Raw genomic sequence first — 18,560 nt, 5'->3', positions numbered from 1 at the left:
ATTATTGTCCAGATTTTTGCACTGAACAAGGACTGTGGGTTTTGTCTTTGATGAGATCTCCAATGAGCAGTAATGCCAAACATCAGCTGCATTTGTGGTTTTGGTGCTGATTAGAAATTTCTAGCATTTTAGCATTTGGTTAATATTACTCTCGGCATAATAGCTGAAAGCATGTGTATGTATTTTCCTCTAAGTTTAAATAGTCGTTCATAAGATCACAAACACACGCCAATATCTTGATTTTATAAAAGTATATGTATACATATTATTAACATTAAAAAATATCTGAATTAAAAGACTTGAGCAGTGTGTGACTTAGTTACCTATCGATATTTACACAACGATTAAAAATATTAATGGAAAAAAGATAAAGGTGAAAATGAAGCGTTGGCCAAACATTCAGAGATTCTCATAGATGCTAATCTGAAGGTGCTGCTGAGCATGCACCTGCTCAACTTGCCTGTTTTAGTCGTGATAGATGGTCCATCCCCTCTGACCATGTATCATTCCATCATCATCACAGTTTTTCTTGCTAATGTACTAAACGAGTTATTAATAACTTTTTCACACTCCATCTTCTCTAAACCACACATAGCGGTTAGCAAGAGAAGCTTGTTTGCCTGCTAATGTTCGCTGTGCTTACATACAAAGTGCAGACTGTAAGTCGTCTCAGAGCAGTGAAAGTAGAGACAGCAGCAACAAGCTGGTCTCCCATCAGTTTACCATGAAAGAGCAGTTGCTTATTCACAATGTGCAAACCAGAAAAAAGTGTCTAGCTTCTCAGCTTGATCAGCTCAAGTCACTGGTAACGGGAAATGGACATGCGGGTAAAATGGAGACAACTTAAGTTTCCTATGAGCACAAAACAAGTGGAGCTTTCAGCAACAATAACTCACTGCAGCCACAAGATGGCAGAAAGGTAATCACCTAGGAGCTTTATGACAGCTATGTCTATTTTTGGATTTGACAAGGTAAGCACTGATTGCCTTGCTTGCCCTGATGGAATGCCATTGGTATATGGAGCTAAATGGGTGGGGGTTTAATTTCCTCAAAAATGTTTGATTTAACACAATATAGTGGGTTAAATGAACTTAGAGGATAGAAACAAAGTGCTGATCCTAGTAGTATTTATCCAATACCAATGCCAAGTTTATTAGTGATACTTGCCTGGAGGCCTTAAACATCTATGTAAAATAGAAGGTAAGTTTTAATACAAATCTGAAATTGTTTGTGTCGTGTAGCTTTGAATTCAGTCTAACTCTTAGGCTAGAATGCAGGTGTGTAGTCTGATAAGACTTCATCGAGCCAATAAGCAGAAAGGCGTGGCACACCTCCACTCTCTCTGTGTCTTCCTCAATAAATCTCTGCAGCCTCTGCCACAGAAACAGGGCCAGAGAGAGAGACGAGAGAGAGGCGAGGAGGAGGCGGGAGAGCACCGCGCTCCTGGTCCGCCCCCAACTTTCAGCACGAGCCATTTAGAAGTGCGAGCTGGCCCAGCTGTAGAGCGCGCGGGCACGTGCACGTGCCCCCCTTCACTACCTCTGCGCACCCCTACCCACCCACCCCACTCGGAGAAAATCATTACCAAATAGCGAGCGCGAGCGCACGCGGCGCTGTGGCTGCAGCCGCGTCACCGCTGGGCTGCGTGTACGACGTAAAGCACACGAGCGGCACATCCTCGGCAGATACGAACAGGCGCGCACCCGCCTTCAAACGCACAACCATTTACGCGCAGTGTGTCTGAGCCTGCGAGGCTTCTCCGTTTGACTCCTTCCTCCCGGTTAATCGTTTATTATCGAGGACAGCTGCAGCGGGGGTGAGACCGAGGAGCCTGTGAGGCGAATCCTGGAGCCCCCACCACTCATCCGCTCCGTCAAAATACGACGCACGCGACGCCGCCGCGCGGCTGCTGGGATCTCGAGCGGCCCGTTAGCCTCCGGTCCCGTCTCCAGTCAGCAGCGCTGCACGTAGCCGTGGGAGAACCCGAGAGCATCCCTCCATCCCACCCAGCCTATCCCCACCCCCCTCCCCTCTTTCTCTCCCCCCCTCTCTCTCTCGCTTTCAGCCCCTCTGGACCCGTGCTATGCCGGAGCTCTAGGGGAGAGAGGAGGGGGGGTCTCATCAAGCTAGGGACCTGGGGGGGTGGGAGGAAGGAGGCTTTTCGTGGCCGGGGTGTAGACGTACCCTCCGCGTGGCGAGGCGCCTCTGTACCGGAGGATGCTGGAATAGAGCGGCCGAGCGCGGAAGATGGGAAAGGACCAGGAACTGCTGCAGGCGGTGAAGACCGAGGACCTGCTCACCGTGCAGAAGCTGCTGCAGAGGCCCCGGCCAGGGAAAGCAAGTAAGACAGTCGGTTCTCTCCCACTGCAGAGATGAGAACACAGCTGTGGATTTCTGTTGAAACCCTCCCCTATAGATGCCCGTGTTGAGCCATGGGCAAAAGCTTTCTCTCACATAAAGCTGTTCACCGCTGAGATGATGGTGATGTGTGAAGGCTGCATGTGTGAGTCTTCTGGGAGACAGAGGTTTGCATGCATCGGGGTGTATCCGAGAAGATTAGTGGTGTGACTGGAGAGTGGCAGCGCATCTTCAAACCCTGTCTCTGTACACTGCAGCACAGAGAGGGAGGGATCTGTGTGTGACCCTGGCTCTCCAGTGACATGATACTGGTGGCCGTGTGATAGTTAAGGTTTCAACATCACAATCAGAGTGACACGACTCTTCGTTCTTCTTTTATCCTGCATGCTGCAAGGCTCGCTTCACGACTGCTCCTCTAATGGTTTTTTTCTCCTTCAGGCAGTGTAGCACTACAACATCCAACAATGTTTCACTTGCACAGCCCACTCTAATGTGTGGGCAATACAGAGAGAAGCCAGAGCGAGCTGCAGATAGATCATTCTGTAGAGGCTGGCGGTGGCTTGCTGATACTTCCACTGATATATAACTGGCTGGTCCAGTTGTGAGCAGACAGCGAGGGGTAGCGTACAGGCCGAGCTGCAGGAGTTAGAATTTCTGCAGATTGGTTTTGGATATTTTAAGCACAAAGGCATAACAAGTAATTCAGCTATAGCTCTTGTAATTATTTTTATAAAAGCTAGTTGACACGAAGCCTATTATCCAATTACTATAATTGTTCTGCTTGGGCAGGTACGCAGCAGCATCTGAACTGGTGCTTACACTGCAAACAGCAGGTGGGCCTCATTTGAATAAGAAGAGGCAATGCTAATGACAAATAATGACCCACATTTGAGCCCCTATTGCAAGTGATGACTTTATAAATTCACTTGTCAGTCTGTTTGTGTACTGAGTAACACTCGAGCTTTATTGTACTTCTTGACCTCTGTGTATTTAAAATGACTGGTGTTGGCTAACATAGCGGCTGGATATTCTGCACATCCACTCCTAAATATTGTGCTGACGGCCACTAGATCAGTTGGAACTACGTCTTAAAATAATATCTAATCGGCCAATTACATGACAGAAAGGAAATGCATTTGTCATATTTAAAATCCACATCCTCACATGCATGGTCTTGATTAATCAGTCCTCATCTTAAATACCTCATAGTGCCATATCCCCCTATCAGAGCACTTACTCTCAGACTGTGGGTTTACTTGTTGTTCCTAGAGTATTTAAAAGTAGAATGAGAGGCAGAGCCTTCAGCTTTCAGGCGCCACTTCTGTGGAACCAGCTTCCAGGTTTGACTCGGGAGTCAAACCCCCTCTCTATTTTTAAGATTAGGCTTAAAACTCTCATTTTTGCTAAAGCATATAGTTAGGGCTGGACCAGGTGACCCTGAATCCTCCCTTAGTTATGCTGCAATAGGTCTAAGCTACTGGGTGCTTCCCATGATGCACTGATGCACTTCCTTCCTGTTAAAGGGGAGTTTTTCCTTCCCACTGTCACCACATGCTTGCTTTTAGAGGATCGTCTGATTGTTGGGGTTTTCTCTGTAATATTGTGCCTTACAATACAGAGTGGTTTGAGGGGACTGTTGTTGTGATTTAGCTCTGTATAAATATAAACTGCATTGAATTCATAAGGTTGTAACTTCCCCTACCCCATTCTGTCTATTTTACTCTGTATGAGACCATAAACTACAAAAAGAGCATTATATTGTTAGTTATTCTAGCAACTGAAAGCAGAAGCTCATCAGCAGGCTGTTTACTGGGATTAAAATCAAATAAGAAGCAGGACCATTTTTACCTTGAGTTCAATACAACTGGATTTCTTCTGGGAACCAGTTCAGTTGACCCTACTGGAAAAGATTGCCGGTTTAAGATGCTTATCCTTCATTTTCAGACCTGAAAGCTCTTGTCTGTCTCTTTGTATTCTGTTTGTGGGTCAAGAGGACCTGCTGAAGTTCAAAGCAAGAAAAGGGAAAGAAAAGTCGATTTCGGGGAGTTTGAACGTGTCGTGGCTCTCGGTGTCAGATGAGCTGATTGAACCTTTTTAGAAACTCGTGAGCTGTTGGGATTTTACGCACAGAAAAAGGGATGGAGAAAGAAGATATTTAAGTGAGAAGTGGTTCTCTGGGGGAAAAGGCCTCATTCGATGACATAGCTTAGAGAAGCATGACCAGATGTGTTTGAGGCGTGCAGAAGAGCATTTCTGAATGCACAACATGTTAAAGCTTTGAAACAGGAGCCCACATCGGAACAATTGATCCAGCTAAAAACTGGTAACTACAGCTGCAGCTGGACAAAACTGGGCAGAAAAAGATCTCATGAGTCTTGATTTCTGCTGCAATATAGATACTTTAACATAAACAGCGTAAAGGATGAGAACCTTTAACGCTGTTGATGGTTTCTTAGTGTGGGGGATGTTGTCTTACTGCCAATCGAGCATCATTTTTAGCCAGTGCTGTTCATATTCACGTCCATCCCTTTTTATCTTTCCATGACTACAGTGTTCTCGGCCACTTTAACAGGAAAATGTGCCACATCACGAAGCTCATGTCATCAGTCTAGTTTCTCGACGATGACAATGAGCTCGTTGTGCTAAAGTGGCCTCTGCGCTCACCAGATCAGGGTGGTGGTGTCATGGGAGAATCGCATCATGAAAGTGGTGCCCTGTGCGATGCTATCATGTCAATAAGCACCAGAAACCCGGAGAAATGTTTCCAAGAAACTTGTTCAATCCATACCATGAAGAATCAAGGCAGTTTTTAAACCCAGCCCAGTACAAGCCAAGCAGAACTTCAAAGTAGTCGGTGGACCATTAAAGATGTAATAAAAGTGGAGCAGCGGCGACCCGATCAGCCTCAAATAAAGTCACGGAAACAAAACGCAAAGGAAGGCGGAGTAAACCATTTTAGATGTGTTGTAGAAGTGAGACAAACATCCCACCCATCCAACTCCTGTGTGTGTTTAAGTTCTTTTATAAGTCGCAGGCTTCTGTGCCTCAGACGGCAGTGCTCACTCTGCAGGATTAAGCGAAGCATATGGCTTCATAACAGTGTGTAGCAATTAGCGGGGTTCACTGCATTGATGCAGGCGCTGAAACTAAAGTCTACAGCAGAGCAGGAAACCCCCTGGATCATAAACAGTCTGTCTACTGCAGAAAAAGACAGGCGTGACTATAAAAGAACTGGTGGGGTCCAGCACATAGAGGTTGTGCCCAACATTAGTGTGTGTTTCTGTATGTGGAGCTCAGCAAAGAACATTATGTACAAGAGCACAAAACAACCTTTAGGCTACACTTAAGTGCTCTTCAGCTGGAAGCCGCTTTCTGACTGCTGCTCAGTACATGAGATGCAGAGGACAGGTACGGCCTCGAACTCATTTTTCACAGGCAGCAGACAGCCGCTTGCAGCATGCATAGATGTGCTCCAGATTGGAGCCAGTCCTCACCAGACTGCAGTGCATACAGATGGCGACTAAAGCAATTTAAAGCAGATACTGCAGGTGAAAGAGGCAGCTGCCTGACTGTACGTAATGTAGGGCTGCCACAAACGATTATTTTGATAGTCGACTAGTTACCGATTATTTTTGCTTAAGGTACGTGCTAAAAATAAAGACAAGATGATAGTTTATTAAATTTTATTGACATTTGCAGATTGTTTCAATGGAGTTTAATCTGCTTGACGTTTATTCAGCTGTGTAAAAACTATAACTTTAATCTCAGCCAAACCGATTTAATCAGGAACCAATAAAATACTAAAAAAAAAGGCCAAACAATAACATTTTAAGTTATCCAAGTGACTTATATATCATGTTTAACCAGAGTAGCGAAAGACGGCGGTGGGTTTGAAAACGATTTGCGGGAGTCCGGTGTTCTCACGGCTCTAGTTAGCCTAGCCCCCGGCTAGCTATCGAGCTAGTGGCTAACAGAGTCTCCGAAAACGTCGGAGCGCTTTTGAAAATATGTGGTGTCTTGATAAACTGAGCAGATATTTGAGGTTTACACAGCTACATTCTCGCCTGAAAATATGTTAAACGTTTATTTTGTGACCCAGAAAGAATAATAAGAGTAATATTAAAACTAACTAGCTGCCGCCATTGTTGGAAACTGAGCTGGGCTGCGCTATGAATTCTGGGACAGAGCTACTTCTTCTTCGGGGTTTAACGGCAGCTGGCATCCTTGTACATGCAGTGCTGCCATCTTCTGTTTCAGTCCGTTATTACACTCTTAAATCCTGCTACTTATTCCTGCGTCTTTCAGGATCTTACAAAGCTTCAAACGACGCGTCAACGTAATCGTTACTAGTCGACTAATCGTGGCAGCCCTAATGTAATGCTTGTTAGTACACACAGTGGGTGACCTTTGTTTATTAATCTACACAGACTGGGGAACTTGGCAACGTTACATTTACATTTTTGAATAGATTTTGTGATCCTGTATTTGACTTCCTTAGAACATGGTTAAATAACAGTGTAAGTGCACTTTCTGTATTTCTGTTTATTTCGGTTCTATTTATGCTATTGATTATTTATTTATTTAAAGGAAAATGCTTTGCTAAAGATTAAATGTTTAGAGAGCCTTTTTGTGTTTTAAGATTTACTCAATAAATTTAATAAACTTGTGTTGAAAGTGAAGTTGAGATTCTGGGACCTGGAAGCCCTGCAGTACAAAAATACAAAATGCATGCATCTTATTTGTGAGCAGATTTTTTTTTATTGCAAAATCAACACTTTAAATTTCAATCACTTAACAAAAAAATCATATTTTTAAAGGAGAAAGCAGGATTAACTGAGTAATGTAACATAATATAAAGGCAGTTGATTACCTTCAGTCTTAAAACTGGTAAAAATACATAACTATAAATATTAGATACAAAACAGGCAAAATCATTTATATGAAAACTGCAAAGTGTGATTAGTTAGTTTTCTGTAAATACTCACTGACACAGAAAGTAACAGAGGAGCTAAAATAAAAGATTTATTTTGTGTGAGCTGCACTTAAATAACAAAACTAGCATCTGGGATGAGTCACACCAACTGTGTGAAATGTGAGTGAGCTCACTCTACTTCATTTTTAATTCAGTGCACTTAATATGTCTTGCTTTAGGGTCATTAGGCATACTTTAGTCAGACTTCCTGTAACACTGAAATCCAAAATATACATGTTTTTGTCATCATATCATCACAAAACGTATGAAATTCACATCACATTCGAGCCACTTAGAGAAACTGGGGTTGAGGTGGGTTGCAAAGTGGTTTGCAGGAGTACGGCAGCAGTGGAGTGTGTTATCTGTGTTGTGACATCACTGGCTGAGTGGAGTGTTTCATGGTTCGCTTGCAGTTTAACCTTCTATAACTTACAGTGTTACCGCGTTTAAACGCAGTCTCGAGGCTCGTCTCTGCTCCGCCTCCCTCTTTCAAATCCTTCCAGTCTGCTGTGAAGCGCTGTCTTTCCAGTGTTAGGCTGAATTTAATTATTTGTGTAATTGGCAGCCGCTGATACCGCAGGAACTGCTTTGTGCAAGACAAACTGTTTAATATGCCCTTTGAAATTTCATTTGTGGACGTGCAAAGCAAAAATAAGCCACTTTTTTTTTCTCAGATCCTGAAAAGCTGCGTGTGTTTTAAGGGAGTGCCTGCAAAAGTGTCTGCAGGACACTGATACTGACCTGTTTATTTCAAAAAACAAATAAAGAGGACAGAAGCAGCAGGGCGGTAATGACAGAGTGCAGCAGCAGGGCAGTTTGACGCTAGGCTGATGTTCACACAGACCTGTTTGTCATCTTAGCATGCAGCACAAAGCTTACAGGAGACGTGTCTGTGTGTGTGCAGCTGCCAGTGAAATGTGTGAGTGGGTTGTGGTGGTAACGAGTGGACGTGTGGCTGTGGGTCTGAGGCTCTGCCCTCATGCACATCATTTACTCTCACTCAGGTCGGACACACAGTCCGCACAAATGCACGTATTTACCTCCATCACACACACACACACAGTTACGTTAACACAAACATCTGGCACCATCTGGAGAGCTATCATCAGTTTGCTGTCACTCAACTTGCCTTCTGCACATAGGATTTGACTGTGTGTGTGTGTTATTGGAGCAGACCTTGAGTGTGACATGAGGTCTGTTTGGTAATGGGCTGTTTCTGTGTTTGTGTGTTAAGGCAGTTTGTGTAATCTCTATTGATTGTTGTTTACTCTGTGTGTGTGTGTGTGTGTGTGTGTGTGTGTGTTCAGTGAAATGATAAAGACGCCATGTCCGACAGACTGACGCGTTCTTCCACAGCTATCTTCCTCCTTCACTTTCTTTCTTTGCAGCCATGAGAGATGCTCACACTCCCAGACCTTTCTAGATACCAGTCTCTCTCTCGCTCTCTCTCTCTCTCTCCCCCTCTCTTCCTCACGCCCTCCCCCACCAATCTTTTCTGTGTTGACGTGCGAGGCGGGCTAGCAGGAGCAGATGATTGCATCCACACCAGTGCACATTCACAAAGGAGCAGCAGAGAGGAAGCTCCACACGCTGTCAGCCGGAGTCTCTCAGATTGGCTAACGATGCTCTGTCTGCATCCATATGCTTCAGAGGAGCGGCGTGACGTGAAGGAGCAGCTAACGTTTGCACTTCACAGTGCAACTTGACAGCTACGCCAAATATTTAAATTTAGCGTAACAGCTGTTGCACCTCCACTCTCTATGCATATTGTGCAATACAATTAAACAGCTACCTAATATACGTTTCCTGCATTGTGTTTCAGCTCAAGGACTCAGTTCATTCACTGTCAGCATGGCGCTTCTCTTCCTGTTACCCAGCATTTTCTGATTGGCTGCCCCTCACAAAATAAAGGCATTTGAACATGACATTCAAATATTCTGCTTGTGAAGAGCAGCCAATCAGCTTTCATCTTTAGCTTTCTTCTAAGACAGCTTGTGTGGATGAAAGAGGCTCAAAGAAAGATACGTAAGGATTATTTCGAACTGTCAATCATGCAAAGCCAAGAGAAACGAGCATAACAGCCCTGTCGCGCTTTTTTAAGGTAGATAAAACACTAAAAACAACAAAGTGTAAATGACATAAAATGAAAGTGTGCGTCGGGGGTGTTGCTCTTATTTCACCCTGAAAATATTATTAAAATGTGGGCGGCTATGTGTTTTCACCACTTCGTAAATATTCAGCGAGTCTGCGCTGATACTCAAGCAGATATTTCCCCGTCAATCAAGCGCACCTAAAGGACTTTACTTGGAATATATTACTGCAGCAACACTTGCGAGGAGAAGCAAACATGCTCGGGCGGCGTTACTGATCCTGAGAGTGATCTTGGAAATTGAAGCACAGCATATTAGAAATGATAATACGGAGAGAAGGGAAGATTGGCCGGCGCTGTTCCCTGCATTTTCTTCCAAAACATCATCACTCACTTCTCCTGCTACTGCTGACTGCCTCCATGATTGAATTACAGAGCAGATGGGGGGGGAGAGGTGGGTGAATATTTTTTGCTTGGAGGAAAAGGGGGCTAGGCAGAGGAGTTAGTAAGAGAAAAGGAAAGAGGAGGGGAAGATGCTTCTTGATGTGTGAGTGGGACAGATGGAGGGGGAGTGATGAAAGACTGAAAATGATGAAAAAGAGAACAAGGGAACGAGGTGATGAAACGCAGGGGTAGCTGAACGCTGTCATTTTCCACCTCCCGTTTATTCTGATCGCACACTGCTCGGCTCACATCGGGTCCCTCTGTCTCTGCTCCCTCTCACACAGACGCACACATGCAGCAAAAATAACATCCACACAGTTTAATGGGTCAGCGGCAGGTTCAGGCAGAAGTGGAGAGCACAGCAGAGGTGAGAGGATGCAAGGAAGCAGACGTAAGGAAAGAGAAGGGAAAGGAAAGGAGTATAAATGATAGGAAAGGAAGTAAGACAGAGCATATTAAAAAGGAAGAGAGAAGATGGAAGATGAAATGGAAGAGAAAGGAAGGAAATGAAGGGAAAAAGGAAAAGAAACAATACCATGGAGGAAGTAGTGAAACAATGTGAAAGGAAAGATTAAAAAAAAAATTAAAGGAAAGGGAATTAAATGAATATATGTTATAAAAAAGTAAAAGGAAAGAAAAATAGAAGAAAAATAAATTAGAAAGAAAAGGGCGAGAATGAATAAAGAAGAGAAGAGCAGGAAGTACATGTCAAAGGAAGTATAAATTAATAACAAATAACAAATCTGAGAAATGACAAGAAAGAAAAGGTAAGGTTTACACTAGCACAGTCCAGAGAAGGAAAAACATTAGATTAAAGGATGAGAAAGAAAACTGAACGAATAACCAAAATGACGGCGCTACAGAAAAATAAGGAAAAGGAAATGAAGCAAACTGTTTTACAGGAAAGGAAGGGAAACAGAAGGGCAGCTGGGTGAGGAGAACAAAAGCGAAACCGGAAAAAAAGAAGGCATTTGTTACATCAAGTGTGAGCAGAGGATCAGGTGATAGCAAATCTGTTCTGTTCTATTGCACTGTTTACCAGGACGAGAGAGGAAGAGGAGTAAATATAATGGCCACCCACAAAATGAGAAGGGCAGCAGGGTGGGACTCTCACCCATTCAGCACCGATTAAAGGGGTGGCATTAACCACACACACACTTCTTCCCCCCACCGTCATACGACTGACACAGAGAGGTACAGTCTCTATTGGAATTTACATCATCTGTGTGTGTGTGTGTGTGAGCTTTAATTGTGAAGAAAGGGACAACAGTTAACTACAGAGTCACACACATGCAGCATAATGCGATAGAAAAAATGCTCTGCAGTCATGAGGAGGAAAAGAGTCAGAATCAGAAGAGAAAGCTGAGCCATGTCACTGGAGATTTGTTATGTAAGTAAGTAGCTGTACTTGCAAAGATTTGCAGCAGCTGCTATAGAGCGAGGCTGTCCCTCTACATCGCCTGGCAGGACTTTTTTTTCCCCACTCACACCCTGAATTCACAACACAGAGTGTTCTTACTGCTTCAAACTGATGTTTGAGCAGTTAATAAAGGCAGGAAATGATGCTTTTTTTCAGACCCTGCTCCTAAAGTTAAACTAACATGGTTGGGACAAGGTTTGACTGTACTCTACACGAGAACCTTCTAGAAATGTTCCACCCTGCAGCCGCAGTGAATGCAGTTAGCATCGCCTTGGGACTTTTGAATGAATACTGGTGCTCTCCTGCTATGCGAGCTGCCACTAAAAACAGGGCTGTGACACAGTGTGGGTGCAGGCTCAGGGGTTGGGAAAATGTGTTGGTTACTGACACACCCTTAGGTCTTTGATATGTGTGAGAAATTTTGTGGAGTCAACTGGTTGCATGACACTACGTAGCCTGCTTTTTTCTCAGCCTTTTTTTGGCAGAGGTCAGTTTGACCCCCTTTTGCTATGCCTGGCCTGTTTTCTTATTAGTTTACAGTAATAAAACTGGCAAAATGAACATTAAAGTTCTCAGTTATTATTGGCACAGTAGGTTTTTAATTTCAGCCAAAGGCAAGCTACAGTCGGGTGTAGCTAGCTAGTGAAGCTAATGCTAGCTTCACTAGCTAGCATTAGCTTCACTAGCTAGCTACAGTTGGGTGTAGCTAGCTAGTAAAGCTAATGCTAGCTTCACAAGTTAAAACCGAAAATGCTGCTTTAGTCAGCTCCTTCTAAAATAAAAAAATGAATATACTTTACACAACTTTAGTTACAATATTTTAATCTACAAATTATTCACACAGATTTTATACATTCGATGCATAAAGGCTGAAACTGACAATTCTGTGGCAGTTCATTTTAGGCAAAATAATCTCTCCATCCACTTGCCGTATGCACTGATTTTTAGCGTATGTGTCCATTGGCTTCTTTTAGATGAGAATCTGGTAAAGAAGGTATAACTGGCCTGAGAAAATGAAGGTAGTGTCATGGTTGGCTGTGTCGCAGGCAGGCAGGAGCGGTGGACCCAAAATGCAGGACTCTTTGGAGACGAGATTTAAACTGAAAACGCAGCTTTATTGCTGGACAAACTTCTACATAAAATAAGACTCATAAAACTCTAAACTGATGCGCTGGAGGACTGGAAATCATGAACACACAGCAAGTTGAAGGTACGACGTGACAGGGAGCACAGGAAAACACAGGGCTTATATACACGGGGGAGTAATCAGGGAATGGGCAACAGGAGGCAGACACAACTGGGAGAAATCAGGCTAACGAGACAGGAGGAGCAGTAAAACTGAACACACTGACATGAGACATGAACTTTCAAAGTAAAACAGGAAACCAGAAACCATCACACACAGACTCAACATTGAGAGGCAGACAGAAAATAACGCATGGAACCCAAACTATACATGAGGCAACAATCCTAAAACACGAATAAACAGAAACCTAGAATATAACAATCAAAGCACAAGAGTATCAAAGGGCAGCCCATAGTGCAAAAATAAACCAAAACATCAGAAACTCAAAATGCTGGGTCGAACCGACCCAGAACCGTGACAGGTAGAGCTGTGGGTTCCAGGCAACAAAGAAACCCTGATGTCCTCAGGGGTCGGTGCGTTGGTGGTTCTTGGTGTCCGGGGCTGGGCGCTCAGGTATGTACCAGCTCACTCCCGGTGACTACTTGGCGGGGCCTGGTGCCTGTTGCTCGGTCAGGCCTCTTCCGGGGCAAAGGGGGCCCTCGGGCCTCCGGGCCTGCGGCTCGGTTCACTCTGGCACAGCTGGCTGCTATCAGAACCGGCGGGCACGCCACTGCAGCCCCCTCTGGCTTCTGCTCCGTGGCTACTGGGTGACCCCTCGACTAGGGATCCTCAGCTCTTCCCAGGAGGGTAGCACGATGCCCCTCCGGTGGTCCTCCCTGGGCTCTCGCACTCTGGGGCCTCTGGATGTCTGGGGCCTGGATCTCCTCCATGCCTGCTTCATGCCCTGGGGGGCGGGGCTATGGCTCTCTACATCCTCTAGCAGACCGTTACATGGGGAAACCTTTTGAATACAAGCGCGCTGATCCACACAGGTGTGCACACAGGTGTTCACTGTTCATAGACATAAACTACACCTTTATTGGCTGCTACTTCAAGGCACATTGTGCGCTGTCGGTCCTGCGTGCTGCACAACAACATCCAATATTTAGTATTTACTGCTGTTTACACTTAGCTAGATTAACGTGATGGTGTTGTGTTTAGTATGTTGCTCTGTTGTTTTTGCTTGTTTTCTCTTCTTTCTCTTTTTAAGTTTCCTTTCTCACTGTCCCTGTCCCGTCTGTAACAACTGAAAATAAAATAAAATAAATAATAACAACAAAGGTCGATCAAATGGACCAATACAGCAAGGCCGTGATGATCCATTTGGCAAAATAAATCCATTGGGTTGTTGGTCTTCAGACAACAATTCTGACGGCTAAAGAACCAAACGGGACAGGCAAAAAAAGAAAAAACAAAACAAGAAAGAAACAGCTTTGTTCTCATATTGCAGTTTTACTTGGCTGCTACCAGTGCCAGGCTGTTTCTTGTAAAATGAGCTGCTCTAAACTTGATATGTGTGCTGAGTTAGACACTAAAAGGTTGTTCACACTATGGTTTAACTCTTAAATGGGGAATTTGGAACATTGTTATTAATCTGGTTCAGTATGAAACTTAGTCACTGTCAGCGATCTTGTTTTATGTCGTTTGAAAGGAGCTATATTTGCATGTTCACATTTTTAGTGAAAGAGCAGCATTATTAGCTTTTCTTACATATTTGGAGGATTTTGCAGAAAAACACTTTTGAGTTTCTCAATATTTGTTTAAAATTTCAAAATTTGAATGTTGCTCAGGAGATTCAGTTTTGCAGAAGCATTGTAAAGCTATTGTAAAGCTATGACGTGTCGAATTCTGCTACTGGTTCCAGGCTGTTTCCCCCAAACTGTTGAGGTGGCAGATGATTTTGTGAAACGATTAGCCTTTAGAAGAACTGCGTGGTCTCTGGAAATGGAAAGGTAGCTATTCATTAATGCTACTATTTGCTGGAAAGCCAGCATCTGCTGCAACAAAATATCTACTCCATGGCTCCCTTAATGTGTGTGTATGTGTGTGTGTGTCCTCGTGCATAAGGAAAGCTATCAGAGACCAGAAGGGCCTGTCCAGCAGGGACAGATGTTGATGTGCATGTGTGTCCAAACACAGCCGTGCAGCGACTGAACAGATGGTTGGTGTTGGACTGCTGTCCACACATCTGCAAAATATTCCACATAATGTACCTGACCTCCAGCACGACCTGGTTTAAAAAATGTAAATAATAATAGATGGTAATGATTTGAATCATTGATTTAAATCATGATTTAAATGACTTTTAATGATTTAAATCATTGAAAGCCTATATTTGGTTGAGAACACAGTTAACATATGAAAGAGAGTGCTGATTTGAAGCGATGCGAGCGACGTGTTTCAGAAAAGTTGCGACAGGGCGACAAAAGACTGAAAGGGTGTGTAGTGCTTTAAAATAAGTAATGAGGTTAATTAGCAGCGTGAGCTTATAAGAGCATCCTGGAGAGACTCTTTCAGGTATATAAGTAATGAGGGTTGCACTGCTCTGTGAAAGACTGCACGGCTGTTCAATACTTCAGTATTTTAAGAATAACATTGCTGTGACTAAAAGGGCAAATAGTTTGTCTACAAAACCTTTAATTTACCATCTACAGCACATCATATTATCAAAAGATTCAAAGAAATACTCAAATATGAGGCTGAAAAACAGGAAATTATATCTCAGCCGGTGCACGAGCGTCCGGTGTTAGTAAACAGTTGATGCTGAAGCTGGCGATGAAACCTCCCCCCCCTGTCCTTTCACTTAACTTATAAATATTTCAGTTACTCCTTGTGTAGTCTCTTTGGCTTTGAGGAAGCCTCTCCCATTGATATGGAGTCAGATATCTGGGTCAGGTTCATTTTCCAGGAAGCTTGAACTTTTCCAAAATATGTGCATAGACGGTTAGAGGTGAAACTTGTGACTTTCACATCGCCTGAATTCAATCCTCCAAGCAGATGTGGAAACTGGAGTGATATGAATTAGGGGGAAAAGTAGGGATTAGGGCGGGAAAAGAAGATGAAAAATGACGAGAGAGAGGATGGAAAGTTGTGTCACAAGAGTGTCACAGACCTGATCTTTGCAGCCGAGTGCGCACACACACACACACACACACACACACACACACACACACACACACACACACAAAAGTGGGCTGATCCACAAATCACTCATACACGGTGTTTATTCTCGCGCTACGTTTTCCAATCTCATCAAGTTCCTGGAATAATTTCATCCACTGCAGCTATTTAATTTTCCACATACCTGCAGTCCAGTCTTCATCTTTCTGTCTTCCATTAGTAATGAAATCTGTACCACATGTGTGTGAAAGAGGCCATCTAAGCAGATCTGGGATCAGGCGTACTAAAAACTAAATTGTGTGCGTATTATTAAAGGTCCTGTCTACATTTGTATACCGATACTCATTGTGCCGATGGGATGAATTCCCAAAACAGTCCATCAGATTAAGGTTCTGTACCTAAATAGAATAGTACATTAATTAATCTCCTTAGCAACACCTCTTCTCCTTCATAAATTACATTCAAAAGTCAGAAATGGTAAAACCGAGAGCTTATTAGCATGGCGATAACAATATTAAGCTCAAAGCATCACTACCTAGCCAGGTGCTTCAAAAGGCTAATAACTCTTTGCTGTCATCTTTAGCATTCTAACATGCTTAACCAAACGATGTACACCAACGGTCCAACAGCCTTTAGGTGCTGCAGATAAATAAAACAAAATAAAACCAGCACCATTACCAAGATAAACATTCATAACACACGGGAAAAGACCTAGACCGAGTTAACAATAAAAACAATAAAAACCCCACTAAAAAACGATAAAAACCCCCGAGCCTCAACTCGTGGTACCAGATGACTCACAGACCGGTACCGGTGCTAGGCCGCTGATGCACACAATATCAATAGTATAGTGTTTATAGGCCGCGCCTCGGGCTAGCACCACCTGCTAGCATGATTGCAGAGTTCTAGTTAAATTTCAATGTCAATTCAAATGTGAAAGTTTTAATTTTATAAATGTAGACCCATGTCTGTGTCCTACATGGGTACATGTTTTTATATTTAAGATGAGCAGAATCAACTTTCTGGGTTTCCAACAATAAAATAATTCTCTTTATTATTTGTAGCTCTGAGGCTTCATTCTTCATTCTTGTGCTGAATTCTGCCTCCAGACAAAGTGACACATATTTTGGTCTGGTTTTGTTTGCATGTATTAATGTTTCTAATAAAACCTGGAGGCTCTGTCTTACACTATCTTTTTGCCTTCTACATCTGCTTCCTTCTTACTGTTCCCCTGACCTCTCTCCATCCCCCAAATCCTGCCCAATGAATCAGTCTGGCTGGCAGTGTGTTGCTGTCAGGGAGCCTGTGAGGGTGATTCGTCACGTCAAACTGGGCCAGGATCTGGTCGGCCTGGGCCGACAACAGGAAAAGAAGAGATTCTGGAAGATTCCACTAAAGCAACAGCTGCTCTTTGCCTTCCAACATTTATAATGTAACTATTTTCAATTTTAAGTCATGTGATATCAGATGCTGGATTGAGAATACCACATGTACCTCACGTGGTCCTGTTCATGGTCCTGTTCATGGTCCTGTTCATGGTCCTGTTCATGGTCCTGTAGAGGAAGAATCCTGCTTACTTAGCTAATCTTTTTAGCTTAATTCAAAAAACTCACTGATCAACTTGATAAACTGCCGTTGAATTGGTTATATTTACTTAGGGTCTGCTGGCTGTGGTGTCAGAGACGATCTTGTCACATGGTTGGATCAAACTCCTCCCAGATGAACTTAGATCGCGATGAGGTGAATGGCCACTCTTACATCAGAAACCTGACTTATACTGCTACACTAAGCTCATAGAAGCAGAGCAGAACAAGGACTAACACTATATCAGCGCTCCCCGACCTTTTTTGCACCACCGACCGGTTTAATGTCAGACAATATTTCCACGGACCGGCCTTTAAGGTGTCGCGGAGAAATACAACAAAATAAAATGATACGACCGAGACAAAAACTGGTATTTTGTAAATATAATAAAAAACGCAAATTCACTGTGTAATTGAGTAACTTTATAAGCAGCGTCCAACATTGACAGTAGCATCCTCCTCTCTGCCCCTTAATGCTCTCTGGTCGCCATGGTAATGTATAAATATTTCTTTCAAAATAAGACACGACTACAACACGGGAAAGACCCAGAGAAACTGAGTTAACGATAAAGACCTTGAAAACCATAAATTTCACACCCGAGCCTCAACTCTCGCCCGGTACCAAGCGACTCATGGACCGGTGCCGGTCCGTGGCCCGGGGGTTGGGGACCGCTGCGTTATATGGAAGAAACTAGCTTCAGTACAGGATGCAGAAAGCATGTGAATGACTATCAAGTTCAGCCTTTCTCAGCTTTAAAGTAACTAGCAATGGGGTGAATGATATCACAGACTGACCACAGAGGGTTAACAGTACTGCATTTTCATGAATAAATACATAACAACCTATGTTACTTCACTTAGTGCTAATGAACACCTCTTAGCATTCTAACACGCTAAATTAAGTTGAAGGACATTATTTTGTTATGGCTGGAGACCGCTAAGTTCAAGTCCACAATGAAAGCATGGCTGCTTCTTTCAGGAGGCCATTTTTGTGTCTGTTGTGAGTCCCCTCTGTCGCTTCGGTCTCGTTTTAGTGGTAAATCTTGTCTTTTTGTAGGCGTCCTGAAAGACTGTGCCCTGAAGCCTTGGGTGTCTGGGTTTGTGCCCAGTAGGCCCATTCAGTATTCTAGTCATGTACAGTGTAATCATACAACATGAGATATTCTATTTCACACTCAGTTTCAAACAAATGAGACAAAAAAACAATAAAAATAATGAATTTTGGTCACTTTGCGCACTATTAAAGCTTAAATTGACATTCTGTTACATGAGCAGACATAAGCTTAATGTGCAGTGCATGCACGTGAGTATCATACCAACATGCGTGTTGAGTTAACTGGCGTGCTTTGATCCCTCTGCTGCAGTAGGTGTGTGTTACTCCAGTTTAATCAGAGGATTGCTTTGCAGCACATCAGCCAATGGAGGGGAAGTAGTAGCGCCGTGAGCCA

The 18,560-nt window shown here is 43.5% G+C and overlaps 1 protein-coding gene across 6 annotated transcripts in view; it reads left to right on the top strand.

Moving 5' to 3' along the window:
- Window positions 1–1,598: 1,598 nt before the first annotated feature.
- The window catches only part of caskin1 (CASK interacting protein 1), a 126,378-nt gene continuing 109,416 nt past the window's right edge, over window positions 1,599–18,560 (top strand). For all 6 annotated transcript variants that reach the window (XM_087837348.1, XM_087837347.1, XM_087837345.1 and 3 more), the window contains exon 1: window positions 1,599–2,341. In XM_087837348.1, coding sequence (XP_087693474.1) covers window positions 2,248–2,341 — 94 coding nt within the window. In that variant the 5' untranslated portion in view covers window positions 1,599–2,247. The remainder of the gene's footprint in view (window positions 2,342–18,560) is intronic.

The sequence above is a fragment of the Neolamprologus brichardi genome, unplaced genomic scaffold (genome assembly GCF_056152115.1).
Source record: "Neolamprologus brichardi isolate AB-2024 unplaced genomic scaffold, ASM5615211v1 NODE_ptg000031l+_length_7269946_cov_1, whole genome shotgun sequence".
NCBI lineage: Eukaryota > Metazoa > Chordata > Actinopteri > Cichliformes > Cichlidae > Neolamprologus > Neolamprologus brichardi.
This window is presented reverse-complemented; position numbering and strand designations above follow the sequence as displayed.